General features: G+C 37.9%; 1 protein-coding gene across 5 annotated transcripts in view; it reads left to right on the top strand.

The window, feature by feature from the left end:
- Positions 1-615: 615 nt before the first annotated feature.
- The window catches only part of LOC113109544 (talin-1), a 70,857-nt gene continuing 45,565 nt past the window's right edge, over positions 616-25,907 (top strand). For 3 of the 5 annotated variants that reach the window (XM_026273155.1, XM_026273154.1, XM_026273151.1), the window contains exons 1-2: positions 616-781; positions 24,130-24,295. In XM_026273155.1, the coding sequence (XP_026128940.1) occupies positions 24,166-24,295 (130 nt within the window). In that variant the 5' untranslated portion in view covers positions 616-781; positions 24,130-24,165. Of the gene's footprint in view, positions 782-24,129; positions 24,296-25,907 lie in introns of those variants that run through there. The other 2 variants (XM_026273153.1, XM_026273156.1) reach the window with 2 other exon arrangements.

The raw sequence follows: 25,907 nt of genomic DNA, 5'->3' as shown, positions 1-25,907 counted from the left end.
AGTTGACTTGACTTTACTTTATCACCTCTTTTTACTTTGAGATCGCACTGAGGTTAAATACAGGTTTAACATCATAACAACATATAGTTTAATAGCTATGATGCTGTTTTTGAAATCAAATATTTACACAGTTATGAATGAAAACATCTACCAATGGCGTGAGAAAAAAACAGTTAATCTTAAAAAATAAACCATTTACAAAAATCCAAATGAGAAATAAAAGAGTTATCAAATAAGTGTCCTAAACTCCTAAAACACTGGTGTCTCATATTTATCACAAGATGGTGCTATAATCATGATGCTTGTTCCGCCCACACCATTCAAAGCTATATTAATAAAGTAAAACCGTGTTTCGAGTAAAAATAAAGCGGAGTCTCTTTAATTCTGTAAGCCTCTATATAATGAAAATCTGTCTTAAAGTTATTTTATTTTTATTGTCGTAGTATGAACCAAAAATTTTACTGCTTGAGATCTTAATTCCATACATTGTTTCATTGTGTCGTTTTCCGACCGTAGTAAAGTAATTACAAGGAAGGATAAAAAAATGTGAGTAAATAATTAGAGTGGACTGAGGGAGTGATGTGTGCGTGCGTGCGTGCGCGCTCCCTGCAGGGTGGAGTTTAACACAGCGCCTCAAAGCAACGGTGCAGAAATCACTTCTGTTCTGACATAATACATACCAGCATATTTACTCCACACAAACTCTCTGCTGGGGGACAGGGATTGTTCACACATTGGTTATTGTCCGAAAGTGGACAACTAGTGACCGAAGAAATCTGAGGTAAGAACTACAAACTAATTCGACACACTTTAGCTAAAGCTGCTAAACTTTTTCAAGGTTGTAAAGTTTCTTTACGATGCGAATATCTTAAAAACTCAGATATGATAATCAACACGACATTGAATTTACGCGTTGAAAGGAGGTTTGGGTCATAGTGAGTTTTTAAGAAAACGCATTGGTTTGGCGATAGTTTTGGAGAAGCTGGGAATAAGGGTTTGGAATAGACCTTAGCTCATAAAAGTTCACGTTTTTTTCCCTCCTCAGGCGAATATGTAGCATAGTTTATAACGGACGAACTGTTAAAAGCGCTTTGAAAATAACCTACATTATAAAAACACACTTTGTCTGTTCTTTGCTTTAAGTGGTTTATTATGATGGCCTACAGCTTTGTAAACTCTGAAGTGTAACATTCGCACGTCACGGAAGGAATGAAGCCTTGAGATACTGTAACTGTAAAAACTTGAGGAGAAGCGCGGCCTACTGGACTGGACTAACCGACAGCACACAGCAGATGGACTGCTGTTCCTCTCATGGTTCTGCTGTGAATCATTGCATAAACACACACACACAGACGGTCCAAATATGTCGAATTGGTGTCAAATTATTCCATATGTTTATATTCACTGCGAAGTTGAGACCGTTCACCAGTTTGGCTTGTAGAAATCATATTTTCGCAAAGAATGTGTCCGTGTTGGTTTGTGTTTGAAGTATTAGAGTAAGTTGTGCTGGAGGAAAATGCGCCCTCAGGGCTGGCAAACTGAGCTCAGATCGGGTGTGGTGAGAGACATGGGTCTGTCATGACTTTATTGAAGCTGTTATTCATTTAATAAAGGACTGAACCGAGCTGTCCTCCTCTTTTCTGTGGAATGACAGAGATGTTGCTCTAGTTTCTGTGAGCTGTTGTGGCTTCTGCTCTTTGCTGCAGTGTGTTGGTGCTTCAAAGAGCATTCAGTTCAATTACATCTCAGAGGCTCTTATCTGGACATCCCATTCATTTCTCAAGTAGTAAATGGGTTAAAGAAAGCCACACTAAGTGTTCTGCATGCTAAAATGAGCAAAAGCTGTTTTAACACTAATGCATCACATGTAATAATAGTGGGAAAACGTGGCATATAAAAGTTTATTGAACCTTTAGACAAAATATATAAAAAAAATTAAACAGTGTGAATGTGTTTTATGTCATATGTGATACATCAGGCTTATATGTAGTATAATGTAGTGAAAATCAGAGTAAAAGTCTAATTCAATGAGATCTTTACGACTGCTTACATATAATACATATGAATATCAGTTGCTACTCTATGTCCCAATAATATTATCATATTCATTAAAATATATTTTACTGCTGAGTTATATGATCAATGCTCTGCAATTTTATTTGTCAGGGGTTAAATGTATGATGCAGTGCAATGCAGTGATGTTTGAGAGGTTAACATTCCTCATGTCTGAAATATTAATAACAATTGAAAAGTTATTCTTTCATTTGCTTTAAAAATCATAATAGATTTCACAGAAAAGAGGTTAGGAGACCTTGATGTTTTTACAATTCTTAAATTATACTAAATATTTTACTTCCTATTTGCTCAAAAACAGGTTTGATTGTTTTTTGGCGGAAGAAGTTTAAAAAAAAACATTTTTGGATCATGTTGTTAATTTAGACGCCCTAGAAATTCATATATGAATTACAATACAGTTTTTTTTATGGTTAATGATATCATGTCATGTCATGGGGCCTTTTTTGCTAGTTTACGCCTAAACCAGTTGTCATTTTCAGGCCCTGCACTACGTTGTTTAAATAACAAATGCATTTGCGCCCATTTGTGCATCCATGGACGTGCTGGTCTGAAAACAAGGTGTGTTCAGGCGCATTGCTTGCGTGTTGCTATTTTGAGGCAACTGAAACAGACGGTCACATTGACCAACAAAAACCTGGTCTAAGTTCAATGGCACAGTAGTTTTTTTCTCTGTTTCATCTCTTGAGACGCATTCAGCCTTTGCGTTTGCAAATTCCTGGTGTAAATAGCAAATCCACCATGGCACGAGTTCAACTGGCTCTTAAAGGGGATGGGAGATGAGACTCTAATTGGTTTATTTTTCATGAGAATAGGGACAACCCTTTTAGACCACATGCGGACCGTTTTCCTGTCGTTAAACTAGCAGAAGTGGAGTTGGACACACCTCCTAAGTGCACCTGCGTCGTGCACCATAGACCATGTGCTTAGATCGTTAAAATAGAGCCCATGGTGTTTCTCATGGTTTTTTGGAGAAGATGTCTGCCCATATGTTTCCTGGTATTGTCCTCAAGAACTCCCGAGACGTGTCTGTAGTGTTCTTCTTTATTAGAAGCAAGGACACACACGAGACCAGAGCAGTGATGCTGCAGACGGGCTCAATGTGGCCAGCAGTGTGTGTGTCTGCTCCCTCCTCAGCACGTAACAAGCCTGCCATTGAAGGCACACTGAGCAGATCTGAGGTGGGCTTCAGAGACATGAAGGGCCCCTTTGTGTTCAGGGTCTGAGAGGGTGTAGAGACCGAGCGGATGATGACCTGTTGATCCTAAATAACTCAACCCTTCACATCCAGCAAGCACATCTGATCTTCCATTCACCATATATGTGGATCAGTCAATGTTTATATCTGAATAAAAGCCTGAAATAAATCTGTTCACTACAGAAAATGATCATGACTCTTCAGGAGAAGCATTTGCATTACTTGATCACTGGAGTCCTTATGAAGTGCTTGTGGGGTCAAGGTTTTGGTGGAATTGATCTTTCATTGGAGGGACAGAAATCACAAGGTTTCATTAAAATATCTTCATTTGTGTTTTAAAGATGAACTTACGTCTTTTTAGTTGAACTTATAATCTCTCCTGCCTCCATCAGTGGCACTGGTGCTAATTCAGACATGCAGTGTTGTGACTGGACATATCACGTGTCATAGCATTGATGTCTGGAAGTGTTTAAATGCACCATTTTTGAGAGGATATAAATTCAGTGAGAATAAATCAAATTTGAGTCTGTTCAGCATGCAAAAACATTAAGACTTTTATATTGTAATATAATTTTTTAACAATCCTTTTTTTGTCCTTTTGAAGCGGTGTTTCACTTCCAGTGTATGCAAATGGGTTGTCAATACATTCTTTAAAATTTCTCCTTTTGTGTCCCATGAAAAAAAATAAAATAAAATGAAAGCTGAAATGATTTTCATATTTGGATGAAGTATCCTTTAACCAGGATAGACGGTTTGGTTTGTGCTGCTTTGTCCTTAAGAAAATCAAAGAAACGGATAAACCCTGTAGTAATTAATGTGGTTTAAGAAGTGACAGGGTTGAATTGTATGATTGTCGTCTTGGTGGTGCTGTATTCTTCTGAAGGAACAGGATGTGCTCTGTCTTTCCCCGGGGAAGAGCTGTGCTAGTAACCCTCAGATCAACACACAAGAGCAGCTCTTACTGATGGGACAGTGCTGCATTCAGTGTGAGCATGTGTTTATGGGTTCATGTTCAAGTACGTTTAACAGAGTCGATCTGTCTGTCTGATGTTTAATGTCTGTTAATCATCAATGAAATCCATAACTCTAGTTTATGACTCCCTCAGTATGTCAGTTTGAATAGGTGACCGGTGCTGGGTTTATGTCCAACACTCGCTCCCGTTTAGGAGATCTGTGCTGCTGGTTTGTTTCTCCTGCCAGTGTTTGGAAGCAGCCATATTTGGTCAAAGCAACTTGGTCTGTTATTCCAGTGGCAAAGGGAAATATTCGGAGGCCAATTCTATTGCCTCAGCCTCTAAAATAGTGACAGTGTATTCAATCCATTACAGGAAACTATGATGTCTTTAAATATCAATGAACCCCATTAGACAGGACAGTGAATAATCGGCTGGAGCTTTAATAGGTAAGTTAGCTCATAATATCATAATTGGATCTGAATAATTCTTCAACATTATTGACACTGAAGTGTTTTTTGTTGTTGAATAAATGTAAAATGATTATAATATCATTTGTTTTTATCATATAACCCAGCTGTTGGGTTGTTTTGACAGTATGGTTGGGTTCTACCCAGAAGATAGAAAGATTAGAAAAGATTAGTCTTAGATTTATTGTCAATTTATCAATGTTATAATGATTAGATCAGTTGACTCTCAAAATAAGTAATTGTTCATCGCATTCACGCTTGAAGAAACGACTCAAAAGATCCCTGTAGATGTTGATGATTCTGGCTGCTGGAGAGGTTTGCATGTGTTGGTAGACTGCTTTGAACAAAGTGACATTAACAGTGTACAGAACAGCATTGAGTGTCTGTATCAGGAGAGGTGTGAGATATTTGGGATGACCAAGAATGTGATCACTGCAGTGTGAGCACGGGCTTATTAAAGTGAGCGGAGAAACGGTTGAGTTCTTGTTAAGTTTGGAGGGAAACATGTTCAGTTCAAAAAGTGCTCACTCCAATACTACATATAATACTTAATACTTTTTTTGTGTATTTTCACTAATCTTGTTGAATTGTTTTCTGGTATTCATTTGGTGTGAAATGCAATGCATCTCAAAAGGCATGTCCACATAAACCGCCGATGTAGACTTACTAAGCTTTTGAAACGTAGCCTTTATGCACCCATGTAAATTGTGTTCTATAGAGACTTTCATTTCTGCTCCAGTAATATTAGTTTGAAGCTGTGACTGTAACGTTTGGCTCTCAGTGTTAGGAGAGGAGCTCTGTGTTGTAGCAGATGGTTTTTGTGTGTTAGGGAGAGACCACAGCTGCGTTTCTTAGATGGCTGCATGGAAGACCAGCGCATGACTGAAGAGCGATTGAAGACTTCCTGTGTGTGCTGGAAAGTGACCAGAGGAATGTGGTTTCATATCACTGGGCATATCTTCCCATGATCCATGAGATGTCCCCTCACTACAGACACATCTGAGGATACAGATCAGTACAAGCTCTAGTTTCAGTAGAGATCTGGAGTGCAGTTCTGAATCCATTGCATTCCTGACTTGCATTATTTTTGATTGAAAGGCAAATTGTAGTATTTTTTTTTTTTTTGCATTGTTTATATTTTCGAGGAAGTTTCTACACTTTGGTCATTTGTTTGTGTATTGTTAAAGTAAACGTAGCACTATTCTGTCCTGAATAATGTGTAAGTCACCATTATTGGGATGATGGCCAAATGTTTCCTCCAAACAAAAGACGGACAGCGTTCAAATGTTTTATCCACAAGAGATCGGATTTCCTTTGCTTTTCTATTTTCAGCACTAAAGTTCACAGCTGTTTTTCTGAATGCACATTAAGCATATTAAGCTCATATCAAGGTGGAAAGCTGAAAACACACACCTGTCTGTAGGGATTCACCCAAATTAAAAATCTTGGCCGAAGCCGAACAAAATGAATGGACTGAAGACCGAATACGAACACATTTATGTTTTTTTCATTTTTTTGTGTGTGTGTGTAATTTAAATAGCCAAAATGTGTTTTTTACAATTTTATCTTGCTTTTCAAAGAAAAAACTCAATTACAAAACAACCTTTAAAAAAGATTTACTTAACAGTGAACTTTTTTTGCTTGTTTGTTTTTTAGCAGACCAACAAAAGCACAATTTAACTGCAAACCTACAAGTTAGTGAAATAATATTTTTCAGTGCTGAATTTCCTCACGCTTTGGACTTTGAACACTGGCGCTGCAAGCTCTTGAAGCATTGTTTGAACACATGCAATTTGTGCATGTATTAGAAAACAACATACCATTCTGCAGTTTATTTACTAATTGTTAAATGCAATTTTTGCAATTTCAATCATCATGCAGTAACCAGCAACAAGCACCCGGTCCTCTTCTCATCGGGGACATGCAATGCAGTACTGAACAGTCTCTCTTGTCGGTGCTTGTAATGATTTTTCATCTTTCTTTGACACTTTTAAAAGCTTCCACAGTGCAGACATGTTTGCTGCATTAGTGTGCAGATATTTTATAAATGTGGAAATATGTTATTTGCGAAGTGTGCAGTTTGCAAATGTACACATTTTGGATTCTGTGTATAAATGTCAGTTGTGATGGACAATGTATAATTATGAAAGTTTAATTGTTTAGGCTGAATATAGCCTACAGGGAAAAACAACGGTTCTGGAGGTCAGTGCTCTGTAGAGGGGTCCAAGGTGATTTTCTTAGCCCTTTTTCTCACTGTGGAGATATAAAGGTCTTGGAGGCTGGGCTGAGGGGCAGTCCTGACTCGATGTGAGGTCCTGGGAGATGGTGGTGCCCATGAACCTGAATGACTCCAGTGCAGTCAGTGCTGTTCCTGATGATGAGTGGGGGGAGTGCTGGGGGGTTCCTCCTGAGGTCCACGATCATCTCCACCGTTTAGAGCGTGTTGAGCTCCAGGGTTCATGTCATGGGTTCAGTTGACCGTGGCTTGCTCAGAGCTGTGTGGGCTCTCAGCTATAATCTATAAATACACAGCATTTTTGGACTGCTTCATTACACAGTAGTTCATGAGAAACAATATGGATTTTACTAATTTTCTGACACTGATCCTAATCTTCAAAGAAAAGGGTGGCCTATGGCTACATAATAATACGTTGGCCTACACACTAGCTGTCAAAAGTATGGAATAAGGTGAAATATTGAGGCTTTTTTTATGTTTTGTTTTTGAAAGAAGTGTCTTATGCTCCCTAAATCTGAATTTATTTAATCTAAAACTGTGATAAATCATTCAAATGTTTGAGGTAAGTAGAAAAAAAAAAAAATACAAAATATTGACCTGAATATAAGATGAACCTGATTATAAGACGACCCCTCTTTTTTCAGATGTATCTTTTGGAAAAAACTTAGAACTTGTTTTACTAAAAAAAAAAAAAAAATTATATTGCATTATTTCCTTTTTTAAATTTTTGTTTAAAAAAGTATTGTAAATACTGGTAAAATGTACCAAACAGTCACATTTAAAAATGTACACTTTTAGATGTACAATAAAAAACACACGTTACATTACATATTTCACGGCACGCTCGTTTTATGTGTATTTTTATGTGTATGTTGTTATCTATTGTTGTGGTTGTATTACTGACACGTCAAAGAGTAGACCCTGAATATAAGATGATTTCTTTTAGATGTACAGTATTTCCAAGAAAAAAAACATTGTCTTATATTCAGGTCAATATGGTAATTATTTCAGTCTTTGTTTTGACCAGTCTTATTCTAATTATATAAATTGATTAAACAACCAGTTTATAATATTTTTTGATATGACATCCATATCTGGTACTTGGCTAAAAAGACGAGTTTCCCCTGGAAATGGTTCACCCTCTGCCCATGAAACCAAGTGAACAATTGAAATAAGTTTTGTAATCTGCTGTCAGTGTTTTCTCAAGTCCAGGTTATTGTAGCACTAAACGTACTCTATAGCTCAGAAGTTCAGCAGCATTTGAACACACATTAGTCACACGTCAGAGCAGTAAATATGATTTAACCAGGATCAGTTCACACACACACGTCTGCTAAGGTTATTTTATTTGTTCACATTTTGGGCCTATTTTACATGGCCAGTCTTTGAGTGTATGCCCACCTTTAAAGTGTAAGAGGAAGAGAAATCCCCAGTATTTGGTCTCACATGTTTTTGAAGTCTTTTATCATGGTGCTGATATGGCTTTAGAGAACGCTATTCTGTGCTAATGTGTGCAGTAGGATTAAAGCGGCTGGATTTGTCCTGCAGATTAGATGCCAGCAGATGTTCATGGTTCCTGCAGAAGTCATCAGATGCTCGGACCTCACACATCACTGTGGGAATTCACAGTTTGATGGCACTGTGGCAGCTTAAGGCCTGCACACCAAGCTGACCATCGGCCAGTATCAGAGATCGTCGAGAGCCGGCTGACCTAGTTGTCTGCCTGTATATCCGCAGTTCCAGCTCTTCCAGTTTCTGAATGACAAATACAGACTATTGGCATCTGCTGGTATGGAGGTTATTTCCTCTCGCGCAGAAGCAGAAGTATGTGCTTGTTGGTTGTTGGCTGTATTCTCTGTGGTATGTTTAAATGCATCCTTTTGACACAGATGCATTCGTTTCTTTGCCGCAAGTTTTTGATGTCAGTTACAGTGCCCTCCATTAATAATAAATAAACAAAAGTGGCAAAAATGTATGTTCTTTATCCCTTTGGTCATAGTCATGGTCATAAAAAATATTTTTGTTGCATATCATTGCTCTTTTGTTGTTTTTGATTGCTTCCACTGTCCTCATTTGTTGCTTTGGATAAAAGCGTCTGCTAAATGTAATGTAAATAATGAGCTGCATACATGGTGTGCTTTACAGTTATTTGTTATTAAAAGTATGGAAAAATACCATGGAAGTCAATGAGATCTTAATTTTGAATAACAGAGAACTTCAAAGGATGTATTCTGTTTCAAATGAAAAGAAATCAAATCTGCAACACAGGGCTTGTGTGCTGTGTAAATATTCCACATGAATTGACTGTGTGTGTGTGTGTGTGTGTGTGTGTGTGCACTTCATGCCTAACTGCCCATCAGACTCTGGCCCACATACGTGACATTAATACATGCAAAGTTATCATGACAGCTGACTCTATCCTGTAGTGAACAGACATGTCCGTCAGAACTGAGACGCTGCAGTCTGCCAGCAAAGATAGAAATGGTGTCATGGACACACTGAACTCTACATGGTTAAAGTATTGTTTTAAAGGCTTTGGAGCGCTCACAGAAAACACATAGAGCTGTTTCACTGAGTATTGCTGACAGATCACATGTGTTTTATGAAGTGTACATTGAGAGAACGTTCTGGATACATGAAGAAATCAGCTCCGCTGTATAAGTGAAGTCAAATCAACTTTATTTGTAAAGCACTTTTTCCATTACAAACTGTTTCAAAGCAGCTTTACAGCAACACCTTAAAGCCTTCAGCATGAGCAGTTCAGAGCAGCACAAAAGGACCCGGGGCTTAAATATTCATTATATATTTACAATAAGGCCATCCTTAAAAATCATTTGCTTTGCAGTAACAGTAAAAAAAAAAAAAGAAAAAAAAAAAAAGGGGTCGGTTGGTCAGCCTTTTTTTTTTTTTTTCAAGTTTCAATGTAAAAAAATAAAAATAAAGTACATTTTGGTGATGGTGATTACGCAGGTAACTGCTAGGTGTCAATGCAACCTACAAATGAGAGACCGTTTACTTTGCTTTCTTGGGTTATCACTTTTGTGAAAAAAATCCTGTGAGACAAGTGTTCATTGAATCAATTGTAAAATCAATTTTGCATGTCTAGATGGATTTTATACGGCAAATAACAACAAATATAGGTAAATCCATGGAGAACAGGCAGGAGGAATGTAAAGATTCAATATATTGGCAAAGATCAATATTTCTGATGATTTATTGGTGTAAAGTTGCATGCACAATGACAAACAGGAGTGCAACATTTTCGAAAAACAATAAGCAGAGTGGACTGCCATAATGCAAAACATTTACTGCAGGCTTCAACATGGCTGTGTTTACGATTAGAAATGTCAACAACAACAAAACATCACATACGTAGGCGATTCTAGCCCGAATCTGTATCTGTATGCATGAGACTGTCTGAATACCGGCAGAATTCACATTTCTGTTGTAAAAAGAGAAGCATTGTGCAGAAGTATTATTTGTTGTTATGCGTGTGCTGTTATTTTTTAGATGTATTTTGCGGCCCGAACCCGTATGACTTTGAACAGTGACCGCGAACATTTGGTTTACTGCAGCCGTCATTACCAAGCGCGAACCGTGGACTCTGACAGTGACTGAGAGGAGACATCATTTTCATTTTTGGGTGAACTATGCCTTTAAAGGTGGTAAATTAGAAGGACACATGATAAATCAGATTTAATGTTTCATTTAAACTTTTCAGAGTGATATATACATAATTAGATTTTATATGAAAAAGTCTTGTGAACTATATCAGTGATCCTCAAATCTGGCTGGCGAGATCCACTTTCCTGCAGAGTTTAGCTCCAACCCTCATCAAACAAAGGTGATTTTCTAATGATCCTGAAGACATTGATTAGTAAACTCAGGTGTGTTTGATAGATCATAGATCAGTGCTCGGAGAGGGACTGTCCACTCTGGGTGTGGAAGAAATGCTTCATGAATCATGGGGAAACTCCAGTTTCTCACTCTTCTGTCATGTTTAAATGTGTCATTCAAGCCTCTAGATGGGGATTTTTCTCTATAATTAGGGATGCAACGACACCATTTTTTCAGAACCCATCTGATAAAGAAAACAGAAAAACAAAGACTATCTGTCGATACTGATCAGATTCAATACCAGCGCACAGTTTCTTTAAATCAGTGTTTCCATTGAATTTCTATACCTCTGTGTGTTCACCTGATCACTCTTTTGTGTGTTTAACACCATATACTAAATGTAGACCCCTTCATTTGAATTAAAAATAATAAATGAAAAAAATATATAATCATAACCTATGACAAAAAATACTATTATAAACTATGTTAGTGGATAATTCAGCAGCAAAAGATACAATAGTCTAGAAGAATTATGGGTGCACAATAATTTTATCAAATCTGAACATTTAGTGTGACAACATTATTTAGTGGGGAACAAATAAAATTGAGTAAGTGTATGACTACATCTGTTAAAATGTTAGACACTGCTCTTTGTATTGCTGTAAAATACATTCGTGATGAAGATGAAGCTAAATTCTGTATCATAGAAAAGTTCACAGCAGAAAGGGAAGACAGATTAATGTGTAGCATATTATATTTGTGCAATAGTTTGAGCTGTTTCTTTTAACAGTTTTAAATCTCAGTTATTGAGCACTCTTGAAGAGATTTTCACTGTTACGATTGTAGTAACAAACGCAACACACGGTCTGAACACTGAATAGAGGAGAGAAGAGTTTACATTAGCTTGACTTAAATATTTATCTGTACCTCACATTAAACCGCTTCAGAAAAGCTTTTGTATGTGACACTTGAGATCTGTATGATTGACTTGATTCAGGGATCCAAATATTAAGTTACCATAATATAGGCCACACAATGAAGACAGCAGTGTGTGTGTGTGTGTGTGTGTGTGGACAAGGGACTGGACATTAGAATATAACTGTCAAACACACTTGCTTAAGTGTTAATTGCCATAGTGTTTTTTTAGGTTATGGAAGCTCTGAAATATAACATTTGTTTAGGGTTAAAAAATGTGGAAACTAAAAACGAACTTTTCACAAATATGTCTTAACATTGTGTTACTTCACACATTTATTCAGGTTTCCGTGGCAGGAACACTGGCTTTTGACAGGACAAGATCCAAAGATCAGCATTTATCTGAAATAAAAAGCTTTTGTAACATAATACATTTATTATTATTATTATTATTATTTATTTATATTAATTTAAATTATAGAAAATATTTGTTTAATTTAGCAAGGATGCTTTAAATTGATCAAAAGTTATGATAAAGACATTTATAATGTTACAAAAGGTTTCTATTTCAGATCAATTCTGTTCTTCTGAACGTTTCATTCATCAAAGATACCTGAGAAATTCTACTCGGCTGTTTTCAACATAATAATAAATGCTTTTTGAGCAGCGAATCAGAATATTAGAATGATTTCTGAAGGATCATGTGACTGGAGTAATGATGCTAAAGCTCAGTTTTGAAATCACAGGAATAAATGACATTTGTTTTCAAATAAAAAACGGTTGTTTTAATAGTAAAAGATATTTCAAAATGTTACTGACCAAAAGCTTTTGACTGGTAGTGTATGTTAGCCTATAGTTTGAAGTTAAAGATATTAATATTAATAAGGTGAGTATGAGATGTTCATTTGATAGTGATTTCACGTTTCTTGTTTGTATGAAGGATAAATACAAATAAAAGGTTAACATTTATTTATTTGTGCCTTTTCCCCCCCTAAAATATTATATAGTTTTATATGAGTGAGTTTCATAGACATAGGCAAATAAATTGTTCATAAGTTTGTAGGTACAGACATCTGTTGTGGGCATTCTTGACCATTTTTATAAGGCTTTTTAAAAAGTGTTCATATCGATATCTGAATTGTATTGTATCAACCAAAATTAAGAAATATATTGAGATATAAATTTTGGCCAAATCGTCCAGCCCTACCTTCATCAAGCTCCTTCCATTCTCTGCACTTGCTTAATTACAGTCCTGTGCCCGGTTGCATGAAACTCCTTAAGCTAAGAAATCCCTTAGATATAAGGTTAAGGGTACCCTTAGTGAAACTTGGGTTGCAAGAAAAAACCCTAAGGGTTTCCTTAAAGAACTTAAGGCTATTATTAAGTTTTACCCCTTAATTATCTAAGTGTTCCCTTCAGCGTTGCTACAAAGTCCTTAGTGACCATTTCACCTTAATAAATTTAAGGGACCCAAACAGCTCCCTTAAGTCAACTTCAACTCAAAATACGATGCTGATTAAGTATTAATTGAAGAGGAGGATATACCTCTATATATATATATAAGGTGTGTTTTTAATGATCGTAATAATCCCTTGGAGACGGTGAATGCTTGATGAAAGGCTGAAAAGTATTATTATTATTATTATTATTATAATTGCCTTTTCGTCCTCTGTCCAGTTTGGTTCACGTTTTTTTTGTTTTTGTTATGATTGTACTCTCCATAGCAAAAATACATGAATACAAGTGTGATTTTAGCAAGGGTTTGGCTTTGTGGTTCGCTATGTTCTGTTTACTGTTAGAGGCAGTAACTATAGCAACCGCGGCGATCTTTGCCGTATGTTTTCAGAAACTGCTGTGAAACGCTTAGTATAACACTTAGGTAAGGGTGACAGTTAAGAGGCTTCTTGCAACGCTCTTAATGAAATCCCTTACCTCAGGAATCTTTTCTCCCTCAGGGAAACCCTCACTTAAGGAGTTTCATGCAACCGTGCACTGGTCCTGAAGTGTGTGTGTGTGTGTGTGCGCGTGTGTGTGCGTGTGTGTGTGTGTGTGTGCGTGTGTGTGTGTGTGTGTGTGCGTGTGTGTGCGCGTGTGTGTGTGTGTGTGTGTGTGTGTGTGCGTGTGTCTGAGAGGTCATGTTCTCTAAAGCGGTCAGACAGATTGAATTACAGGACTTCTGACTGTGATCTGGTGCCTGCTTTGTCTGCTGTGACATCAAAGGACTGAGATTTCTGATGTGTTCGTGAGGTCTAGATGTATTTTTTGAACCACACAGCCATATCTGCAGTCACTTGGAGAAGTTTAGTGAATCCAAAGCTATATCTCAGAAGTAACATACCACAAAGCCTGCTTATGCATTCTGGAGTGTGCGAAACATCCCATCACAACAGCTGTATGAATGAGTTTTACACAAGTGTGATCAGAAATGTAACCCCTCCTCTACTGCAGTATGATGATGCACATTATCCTGGTCACCATATATTTGGCATCAGGCTAATATTGGAAGCAGACCGTAAACCTTTTCAATACCAGTTCTTTTTACATTTCATTATATGTTTTGATTTAAAATTTCTCTTGATAATAAAAATAATCATCAGCTATTGTACAGCCCAGACTTTCTGTTTTCATGTTTTGATGTGCTTTGTTTTGTCATATAGAGAAGTGTGATATCCATAATAGACATATTGTATATGTCCTTTATACAATTGAGTTATGAAGATGTGAGTGCAGAAATATTTATTGACGGCTGAAAGTTATTGACACGCCCCAAGATCGATAAGTCCATACATTTATTCTCTTTACATACGTATCTGAAATCGGTTCATCTGTGTTTACTTGTGATTCATATTCCCTGCTTTTCCATGAGCTGAACAATCCCTCCCTGAGCTCAGCTGTAATTGCACAGGATGTGTGTGAGCACATGCTCCTCTGCGCCTGCACATAGCCCAAATTCCCTTTTATGGCAGTGAAGAGCCTTTGAAACAGGAAATGACATCACTGCATGCTGGGCTAGAGTGGGAGCTGCCACTACTGCACTGCGCTCCACACGCTGTGATCTAGAACCGATCGTGGTCGAGTCGAGTGAGATCTGTGCTTGGAGTGAATGAAAACTTGTGAAGAATGGGTGTGGGACGAGTCTGTCCGTCTTCTGGAGGCTTTGTGTGAGGGACACATGGCTCAGCTGATGTCTGTCTGCCGTTACTCACTCGCACATGAGTCAACAGACATCCTGTCAGATTCATGAGTGTTGGGTGCGTTTAGGAAATGAGCTGTTGGGAGCATTGACCACAGAAACATCGCAGCATTACTCTAGTCTCCAGTACCACTAATTGAGCTATCGGTAAGCCCCGCCCCCTTTAGTTACTGCTGCTCCCTCGGACAAACAAACAGAGCTGGTCAATGACAGCTGTCTGTGTGAAAACCTTCTCCCACTATGTGTTTGAACTATTTTGGACACAGAAGGGCCACCATTCAAGTGGATATTAAATATGGCATGAAGGTTTAAGATTTTCAAATAAATATAGTGGGTGACTCAAAGCCAGGGTTTTTCCAGATCACAGTGCAAGCGGGAGAAATATTACGGTCATCAACAACATCCCGGCCCGGGTCAACACTGTTCATGTATGGCGGGGTACATTACATTTAGAGATTGAGGGGAGGGGTCTTCCGATAGGTCAGTGTGTTAAACAGTCAATGAAAGGGGTGTCCAGCATCTGATAAAGTCCACACGACAAAACCTCCACTACTTCTGTGATGTGACTTACTTTTGAGGGGATCAGGACGTTCAATTAAAAATAAAACAACAATGTAGAGTTGCACCTCTAAGAGCAGTATGTAATGTGATTGTGATTCTGTGTTATGATTTGCTATGTAAAAATAAAAAAATAGTGATAGTCACATAATTGGATGAAACATTTTAGAATGTATTTGATCTTTTAATATTTCTGCACTCACATCATAACTCAACTGTGAAAGTGCTCGAACTCTTTTGCGGGTTGAATGTTTAACACTTTCATTACCATATAACTATAAACTTTGATAAAAGTTAATCGGCATGCATTGATTAATCCCGTGTTGTAAAAGAGCGTACAGAGTTAGTTGCAAAAGAGCGACCAGTGGGAAGAATGAGTCTAGAGCCCTGTTTCCTGAAGTTATCAGTTGGATTGCAGCAGTATATGCTGAAGATCTGAGCTGGTGACTAATGACAGCGCTAATGTTCCTCAGTCTGTGGCTTTAGGATTGGTTTGAGTCAGCAGCGGTTTCTCTAAATAACCTGTGGGCAGTTGGCCCAGTTATTGGTTAATGTGTGGCTCGATCTGTCAGCACTCGATTATCTGGTCAGGCTCTGGAGTGAGCCACAAAGCCTCGGCGTGTCACTACAGACAGGTGAGAACTTGTCCCGTCCTCTTAAGACACACACTAAACACTGTTCATGTTCGGTGTCCTGAGGGCTAGTTAACCCTCTCATGGGTCTGTTTGGGTGAATGATGATGAAACCTTCAGGACAAAACTGAACATCACAATTAACATGCCTTCCCAGCCTTTGTGTGTCTTCCACATTCAGCACACATTCCTGTAGAAAAGCACACTTCTAGTGTCTGATCAAGTCTAGCTTAGACAAATTTAGGAGACAAGAGCTGCCCACTCAGAGACCGCCAGAAATGAACATTTTGTGAACATCGTTCCAACCCCATAAGACTTTGGTTAATCTTCAAGTGGATGGAGAGAAAGCTTATGTCTTATAGGTTTGAAATGACATGAGGTTAAGTAATTTGTGACAGAATATTCATTTTTGGGTATTTATTTGAAATTGTGAGAATAAAGTAAAATATATTGTTAAAAATGTAACAATCTTTGAAGGATTAAATGTCATGAATTTTCTGTGAGAAATGAGAACACCCAGCACAAACCAAATGCACCCAATATTTGCAGTGGCATTTTGTAACATGGACACAGCAGCTTGAAGAACAGACTAAAGAACAGTTTCTAAAGCATGCATCTGTTCAGTAACGTCCTGCTATTGTGCACCCACAAACTAATATTGATAGTGTCTGTGCATGTGAGGAGTTTTCACGCTTAGTTTCTGGGCTCTTTGAGTGGTTTGGTATATATGTATATCTCAGTGTTCAAAATGTTCAGAATTTTGTATTAACTCTTTTTTTCTTGAACTTGAATATATCAGAGTTGTTGTTTTTTTAAAAATAAGGAAAACTAAAGTGTGAAAGATCTTAAAAGCTGTCAAGAATTAATTCTTTGAGTTTAGATGTTAGTCAGGGTAGCACAATTATTTATTATTATTATTTTAAGTTTTTATTTTTTTAACAACATCTCAGTTATTCAGCTGACAAAACACTTTTGGTAGACAGTTTTTAAATTTGTAATGTGTATATATATATATATACAGTCTTGTTCAAAATAATAGCAGTACAATGTGACTAACCAGAATAATCAAGGTTTTTAGTATATTTTTTATTGCTACGTGGCAAACAAGTTACCAGTAGGTTCAGTAGATTCTCAGAAAACAAATGAGACCCAGCATTCATGATATGCACGCTCTTAAGGCTGTGCAATTGGGCAATTAGTTGAAAGGGGTGTGTTCAAAAAAATAGCAGTGTCTACCTTTGACTGTACAAACTCAAAACTATTTTGTACAAACATTTTTTTTTCTGGGATTTAGCAATCCTGTGAATCACTAAACTAATATTTAGTTGTATGACCACAGTTTTTTAAAACTGCTTGACATCTGTGTGGCATGGAGTCAACCAACTTGTGGCACCTCTCAGCTGTTATTCCACTCCATGATTCTTTAACAACATTCCACAATTCATTCACATTTCTTGGTTTTGCTTCAGAAACAGCATTTTTGATATCACCCCACAAGTTCTCAATTGGATTACGGTCTGGAGATTGGGCTGGCCACTCCATAACATTAATTTTGTTGGTTTGGAACCAAGACTTTGCCCGTTTACTAGTGTGTTTTCGGTCATTGTCTTGTTGAAACAACCATTTCAAGGGCATGTCCTCTTCAGCATAGGGCAACATGACCTCTTCAAGTATTTTAACATATGCAAACTGATCCATGATCCCTGGTATGCGATAAATAGGCCCAACACCATAGTAGGAGAAACATGCCCATATCATGATGCTTGCACCTCCATGCTTCACTGTCTTCACTGTGTACTGTGGCTTGAATTCAGAGTTTGGGGGTCGTCTCACAAACTGCCTGTGGCCCTTGGACCCAAAAAGAACAATTTTACTCTCATCAGTCCACAAAATGTTCCTCCATTTCTCTTTAGGCCAGTTGATGTGTTCTTTGGCAAATTGTAACCTCTTCTGCACATGCCTTTTTTTTAACAGAGGGACTTTGCGGGGGATTCTTGAAAATAGATTAGCTTCACACAGACGTCTTCTAACTGTCACAGTACTTACAGGTAACTCCAGACTGTCTTTGATCATCCTGGAGGTGATCATTGGCTGAGCCTTTGCCATTCTGGTTATTCTTCTATCCATTTTGATGGTTGTCTTCCGTTTTCTTCCACGTCTCTCTGGTTTTGCTCTCCATTTTAAGGCATTGGAGATCATTTTAGCTGAACAGCCTATCATTTTTTGCACCTCTTTATAGGTTTTCCCCTCTCTAATCAACTTTTTAATCAAAGTACGCTGTTCTTCTGAACAATGTCTTGAACGACCCATTTTCCTCAGCTTTCAAATGCATGTTCAACAAGTGTTGGCTTCATCCTTAAATAGGGGCCACCTGATTCACACCTGTTTCTTCACAAAATTGATGACCTCAGTGATTGAATGCCACACTGCTATTTTTTTGAACACACCCCTTTCAACTAATTCAACTAATTGCCCAATTGCACAGCCTTAAGAGCGTGCATATCATGAATGCTGGGTCTTGTTTGTTTTCTGACAATCTACTGAACCTACTGGTAACTTGTTTGCCACGTAGCAATAAAAAATATACTAAAAACCTTGATTATTCTGGTAAGTCACATTGTACTGCTATTATTTTGAACAAGACTGTATATATATATCTATATCTAGGAGCTGTAAAAGCCCATTCACATCATGCACAGTAGCTGCAATGAGAATTATAACATAACATTTTAACATTTGCTCTAACTCTAATAAAATTAGGGAAGTCCACACCACAGCTGTAACATAAACAAGCAGATGATCGATGTAAACATTGACAGCCAATCAGAATCCTTGAGCATATAAAGCAGCAAATGCACTGTGCACTTTGAATAAACAGAACCTGCTCAGCAGTTGTTGTGGATGTTAATGTAATTATTGTTTCATGTACTTACAGTTATAATTTTTTATATCTGCCCCTCACACAGCAGCATTCTAATCTGAGTGAATTTTACTTTCTACACGCACTCAGGTCTATTTGAGTAATTGAGTTATTTCATCCATCCATTAATCTTGTGTATGGTCACAGGGTGCTGGAGAATCATCCGGGACAGTTGAGTTATTTTAGATCATGTAAACAGAGGCTGGTACATTAGCTGTAATTGTGACATGTGTGGAATGTGTTATTTTTAGTGTTATTCTGAGGGGTTGTTGTGGCTGTTATCAGCGGCGGAAAGAGTGACAGCGGGAATTATGTTCCTCTCACACATCACTCTATCACTTTTCCACAGCCGTTTGACATGAGCAAATACTTCACTACTGACCTCCAGACAAACACATCACTTAAGACCATTTATTCATTTCATAGAACATATTTGCATAACCTAATTAATATTCATAATCCATGCTGTTTATGACATCACTGGCTTTAGATTGCAGTGTATGTAGTTGTGCGCGTGTGTTTCACACGTCTGTCGGTGCGTGTGGAAACATCAGTATAACGGTCACACTTATGCCCTTATGCCGGGTGTGTGGGACTCTTGCATTCTTCAGTTGGGTCAAGGTCACTGCCTTAAGTACAGCCCCTAAAATAGACTATACCACAACCTCACGTTGATTTTGAGCCAGCGTTTTTGTCCACTTGCTTTTTCCTCCCTCTAGTGATGGCGGATGTAAATATACTCTATATTTTTTAGGAAATGAACCCACATCTGCTCTTTACTAAATGGCATTAAATGGCAAATAGAATCAGTATAACCAAAAGTAAATAAGCAGGTCTGTTGCTCAGTCATCACAAACACACCCAGAGCGCTCTTCATTAATAGATTTGCTTATACAGCGGTTTCGTTTCCTTCAATCCAGAAATTGAGCTCAAAAAAAGTTTTTAAACCTTATAATCTGTCAAAACACTTTTGAAGATGCTGGTATTATTAGGAAAACTGTCAGACTTGTTTTAGTATTTGTCATTCGTTACGTTTGGTAACACTTTAACAAAGGGACCAATTCTCATTATTAATTAGATGCTTAATAGCATGCCTATCGACATACTGGCTGTTTATTAGTACTTATAAAGCATATCTCCATGAGCATATTCTACATCTCTAATCCTACACAATACCTAAGCCTAACAACTGCTTTAGTAGTGGAATAAAAACAACAACAACAACAACAAAAAACAACGCGAACATTAAAACTTTAACTTGAGTCGCACATTTTTAGATCGGCATCTCTTGTGTGAGACACTGCTAAAGATGCCTGACCAAAAGAGGATATTCTGTCATCGTATACTCGTTCATGTTGTTCAAATGCTACTTCACAAACCAGTGTAAAAGCTGCATTTCTGCCACCTACTGGACTGGAGTATAAAGCACAGCAACAGTGTTAGCCAAGTTTTTTTTCTCCTTGCTATAGACAAATCTTCTCGCCGCTCTCTGTCTGTAACACTGTGAAAGCAGACAAGTGCAGTGATATAAACAGTCAGACCACTTTAAACATGCCAATAATATTTGAGGACTGGAACAAACTGTTCTATATTTTTTGTATTCCAACCTTCTCAACAAAAAAGCAACTCAGTAGAGTGAGTTTTGGACAGGACTAACGTGGTTGTCCCGTGAATAGCTTATGGAGCTTATTTTGGCAAAGTGTCCAGTTTTGTGATTCCTTTTGGTGACTCTAGTGGCATGGAATTTACACACATCCGTTTAACACAGACTAGTCAAGTAGCCTTGTTTAAATGCCCCTACTGTCTTTATTCCAGAACTATATTGCTCTTTCAGAATTGCATTGTTTTCTTCCTTCACTTGTTTTGGTTTGGTGGGAGTGTTACATGGGACTGTGAAGGGAATGCTGGAAGTATGCAGAGAAGTGTCCCTCCTCAGCTCCTCCCCCAAAACACAGACACACGGCTCGGATGGGGCAACTGGAATGCTTCCCCAGAGAGAAGACTGTGTACTGATCTCTCAATGAGAACGCGCACACACACACACACACACATACACACACACATACTCGCCCTCCTCAGGAATGTGTGTCCTTTCTCTGGACAGCTTCTAAACACAGCTGATCTCAACACTGCCGTTCACACTAGATTTGTGACAGCGTTCTTAGGTTAATCTTACAGGAAAGTTAGAGAGTACCTGATAAACTACTACTTTGTTTGGCCTTCCAAAAGAGGACACGACTAGAAATCATGTTTATATCACGTTTATAATGGGATTTTATGTTTGTTTTTTCGCTCTGGTTGAACACTGCACAAAGCAGCACTGGATAGCTGGCCAATAAGAGCACACCTCGATTTTCATAGCGATGAGCCTTGTCAAGTCAAGTCACCTTTATTTATATAGCACTTTAAACAAAATACATTGCGTCAAAGCAACTGAACAACATTCATTAGGAAAAAAGTGTGTCAATAATGCAAAATGATAGTTAAAGGCAGTTCATCATTGAATTCAGTGATATCATCTCTGTTCAATTTAAATAGTGTCTGTGCATTTATTTGCAATCAAGTCAATGATATCGCTGTAGATGAAGTGACCCCAACTAAGCAAGCCAGAGGCGACAGCGGCAAGGAACCGAAACTCCATCGGTGACAGAATGGAGAAAAAAACCTTGGGAGAAACCAGGCTCAGTTGGGGGCAGTTCTCCTCTGACCAGACGAAACCAGTAGTTCAATTCCAGACTGCAGCAAAGTCAGATTGTGCAGAAGAATCATCTGTTTCCTGTGGTCTTGTCCTGGTGCTCCTCTGAGACAAGGTCTTTACCTTGTAACAATCTACGTGTTTCAGAATACGGGGCATAAAGGAGAAACAATATTTTACAGTGGAAAATAATTTTTTGAACCTTAAACCACATTTCATTACACCAAATAATGTTCTTTTTAGGAACATCATATGACCCCTTTAAGAATTCACTCAAAATTCTAATTAAAAAAACTGCGCTCTATATAAAAATGTAAATTTAACATTTATGTCAAAGTTTTATTATTATTATTATTTTGCTGAAGATATTTAACATGCAGACTTGCTAATACTAATACTGAATCATGGTTATGATGAATAGAGGTATAACGCCTGGTTCACACCGGACGCGGAGCGACGCAGCGAGCCGCGGCCGGCCCGCACCAGTTTCGGCGTCTGGTCTATTTTTTGCGCGAGCCCCGAGCGAACCGCGTCAATTCTGGCAGGAAGTCACACCAAGAAACACGAGACAATCCGGTCAATTGTCAAAATATAAGCAATTTTCAAATTAAAATACCGCGAGTGACAAATGCGATCATATTTGTGTATCTAAACAGACTAGAAAAATGAAAAAAAAAAAAAAAAAACACAACACAACACGCACGCACATGCACACACAGATCAACGGGAGTGGGCGGACTACAGGGAGGGGGTGGGGGCGATGGGTGTCTAAACACACAAACAGACAGGGAAACTGAGCAGAAGCGATTGTCGACCGCTGCGGAGAATACGCGTCTGGTGTGAACAGGCAGGCGCCGGACCGCGCGTGAATTTCCGTTCCTTCCGCGACGCTTCGGTGTCCGGTGTGAACCCGGCCTAATTCATATTTTGCTCCCAGAATTCTTAATTTTTGTTTCTGAACAATGATTGTTTCCTGTTTTTCTAGATTCCTTGTGATGTGGATGTGCAATACTACTATGTTTGTCTTGTTTCTTCTTTGCTATTACAGTAGTTAATGTTTCTTCTTGCATCTACACCTTTATATTTTCTTGTTATTCCAATGACAGCTCGTCTGCATCTCCTCATAGATCACATTTTTCATAGAATGCTTCTATCCCATATTGCTGTTGTTTAGTCTTTGCCAGCATTCCTCTGCTTCACTGAGGTGTTTTCCCAAAGCTGGGGATTTTTTCTTGGGGATGTACAAGAAAGGATATGGAAAGGATAAACACACCAAAAACTTATGAGTGAACTTTGGCTTTTTTAAAATGGTTTTTCTTTAATAAATAGTGTTTGTCTTTTACTTGACATTGACTTCCTGTAGGAGACTCTTGCTTTCTCTCTGTGATGTTCTTTCTGATTGGCATTCTCTGTTGTTATATAATTTATGTGATCTTGTTTTGCTTGTTTTTCGTGGTTGTGGTTAGCACAACTGTGCTCATGGTGACCCGAGTTATATTGAGGTCCTTCGCCCACCCCCCTCACCTCTCATATCTCAATAAAAAGCCCATAAAAATAACTTTAAAAACTGTAACTGTTATTTGAGAGTTGTTTAGTGTTACTTTTACACTGTCCTGCAAACTGTTCATAATTCAGATTTCTGTGATGCTTTAATCAAGAAGTGAACATTAGTCTAAATCAATTGTTCCCAACGCTGGTCCTGGAGGCACACCAACACAGTACATTTTGCATGTCTTCTTTCTCTGACACACCAATTTCAGGTCTTGGAGCAAAGATTATCTTACTATAGGGAGATAAGAGGGTCTGTATTACTTACTATTGGAGAAAAGCATAATGGCTAACTTGGATCACGTGTGCTGTAATAACCAATCACGTTACAGCCTTGACGTCACTGAACTTCAGTCAGAGGTGAGCGACACTCAGTCGCCGTTTACGGATCCCATAGGAACGAATGAGAAGTGCTGTTAGCCGAATCCCACCGGTCACAAAAAGTCAGTGACTTCTCTTATAAAACTTCTCTTATAAAGCTTTTTTGTGGGAATCTATAAAAATAGTTTAATCCAAGAGTATTGTTTGGTGTAAAACATTTAGAAGATTAGCAGAGAGGCGGTCGATTCATTAAATTACAAGCCATTTCCTCTAAATGACAAGACATTTCCTCCTTTATTCAGCGTAGTAAAGCCTCTCCTCTATTAATATCCATTCAAACAAAACAGCCTCTGATCTTCTTTACCACGTACTGCCAGACCGGAAGCGTTAGCTTTAGCCATTACACTTTTTCGGCTAATGGTTGCAGGCTTGCCTTCTAGTGGAGTCTCTACTAATGAGCTGATGACCTAAATCAGGTGTGTTTGATAAAGAAGACATGCAGTGTTGGGAACCACTGGTCTAGATCATCAATAATGTCATCCTGTTAGGAGTGTTAAGGGTTTGTGTGCTGTTTGTTTAGCAGGAGTAGCAGTGGCACAGTCCCGTAGTGTCAGTCATGGTGGCGCTGTCGCTGAAGATTGGGGTGGGGAACGTGGTGAAGACCATGCAGTTTGAGCCCTCCACCATGGTGTACGACGCCTGTCGCATCATCAGGGAGAGAGTCCCAGAAGCACAGCTCGGCCAGCGTGAGTCCACCAGCAGACACTCATTACCCTGAGAAGTGCCAAATTCACACAAAAAGCATCGGAAGATCTCATGTGAATGACACTGTTATTAAGCATTTGATGGCTGAAATATTCACAGCTCATGTCAGATTGATCAACTGTAAAATTGAATGCACAAATAGTAACTTATATCATATATCCACATAATCAAATTAATAATAAAAAAAATTGATAACACTATAGTTTAGGGACCAATTCTTACTGTTATTTAATTGCTAATTAGCATGCCTATTATTTACATATTGGCTGTTTATTAGTACTTATAAAGTATTCTACATCTCTAATCGTACCCAATAACTAAACTTAACTACCTTAATAAACAGCAAATTACGAAGATTATTGAGGCAAAAGTCATAGTTAATGGTTTGTTAATATCAAGAAATAGACCTTAAAATAAAGTGTGATCAAAATTGTAATAAAATGTGACTGAAAGTTTTTGTTATAGAATACATTGTTTGAGCACAGTTTTAACGTTTGTTTACTTTGGATTATCAAGATGTTAATTTATCCATTGTTTATTTCATTATGGCTATAAATTCATGTAAAAATTATTTTCAATCTCCGATTTAACAATAACATTAATGTTCAGAGCACACAAATACCTAAGAAAATCATTGAGCTGAATCCACTGATGCTTGTTACGTATGACCATTGCAGCTCATTAGGACAGAAACTGATTAACTGGGTAAAGTTAACTCTCATCACACGCTGTGCAATCACATTACCTCTGATTTTATACTAGATAATGTGAGATTCATATCATTTTTTGTTAGTTTTATTGCACATAAACTATGGCTTCAAATCAGATCCATAAGAAATCTATTTGTCATTCACTATTAATCATCCTCTTTCCCACATTTCATAACAACTTATCTTAGCCTACAGCTGTCATTGGCAACAAGACTAGTTAAATTATCCATATTTGGCTAAAATCCTAGCATTTAAAAATAGATGATCCACAACCATTTGAAATGTCGATTGGGATAAATTTCATTATGGCTATCAGTATCAAGTGAAAATGATATCTCCAGTTAAACAATGGTAATATTGAACAGAATGCACAAGTACCTGAGAAAATCATTGAGCTGAATTCACCTTCACTCATCACATATCTCCATCGCGGCTCATTAGGACAAAAACTGATTGATGAACTGGGAAAAGATAACTTTCATCATGTATCATCATTAAGTTATTCAATTTTAGTTAAATTGCACATACATTTATTTTTTTTATCAGACTTTAAATCAGATCTGTAAAAAATCAGTTTCCTCTGTCCCACATTTAATAACTTCTCCCACATTTCATAAAAACTTAATACATGGTGTACAGCTGTCATGGGCAGCAGCACTAGTCATATTATCCATATTTGGCTAAAATCCCAGCTTAATATCTCTGATTTTGGTTTCCCTTTTTAGCATTTGTTCCACAAAAATTATCTTCCTTCCAAAGAGTACAGAGAGAAAAAATACCAGCGAAGCCAAAACATACCACAGAAATCAAGCGTTAATCTAGTTTGTGCTGCGGCGCTATAGTGGGCCTGTATCACGGGTGCGGCTGGGTCCCAGCTCTTATG

Source organism: Carassius auratus, chromosome 10 (assembly GCF_003368295.1).
Source record: "Carassius auratus strain Wakin chromosome 10, ASM336829v1, whole genome shotgun sequence".
Classification (NCBI taxonomy): domain Eukaryota; kingdom Metazoa; phylum Chordata; class Actinopteri; order Cypriniformes; family Cyprinidae; genus Carassius; species Carassius auratus.
This window is presented reverse-complemented; position numbering and strand designations above follow the sequence as displayed.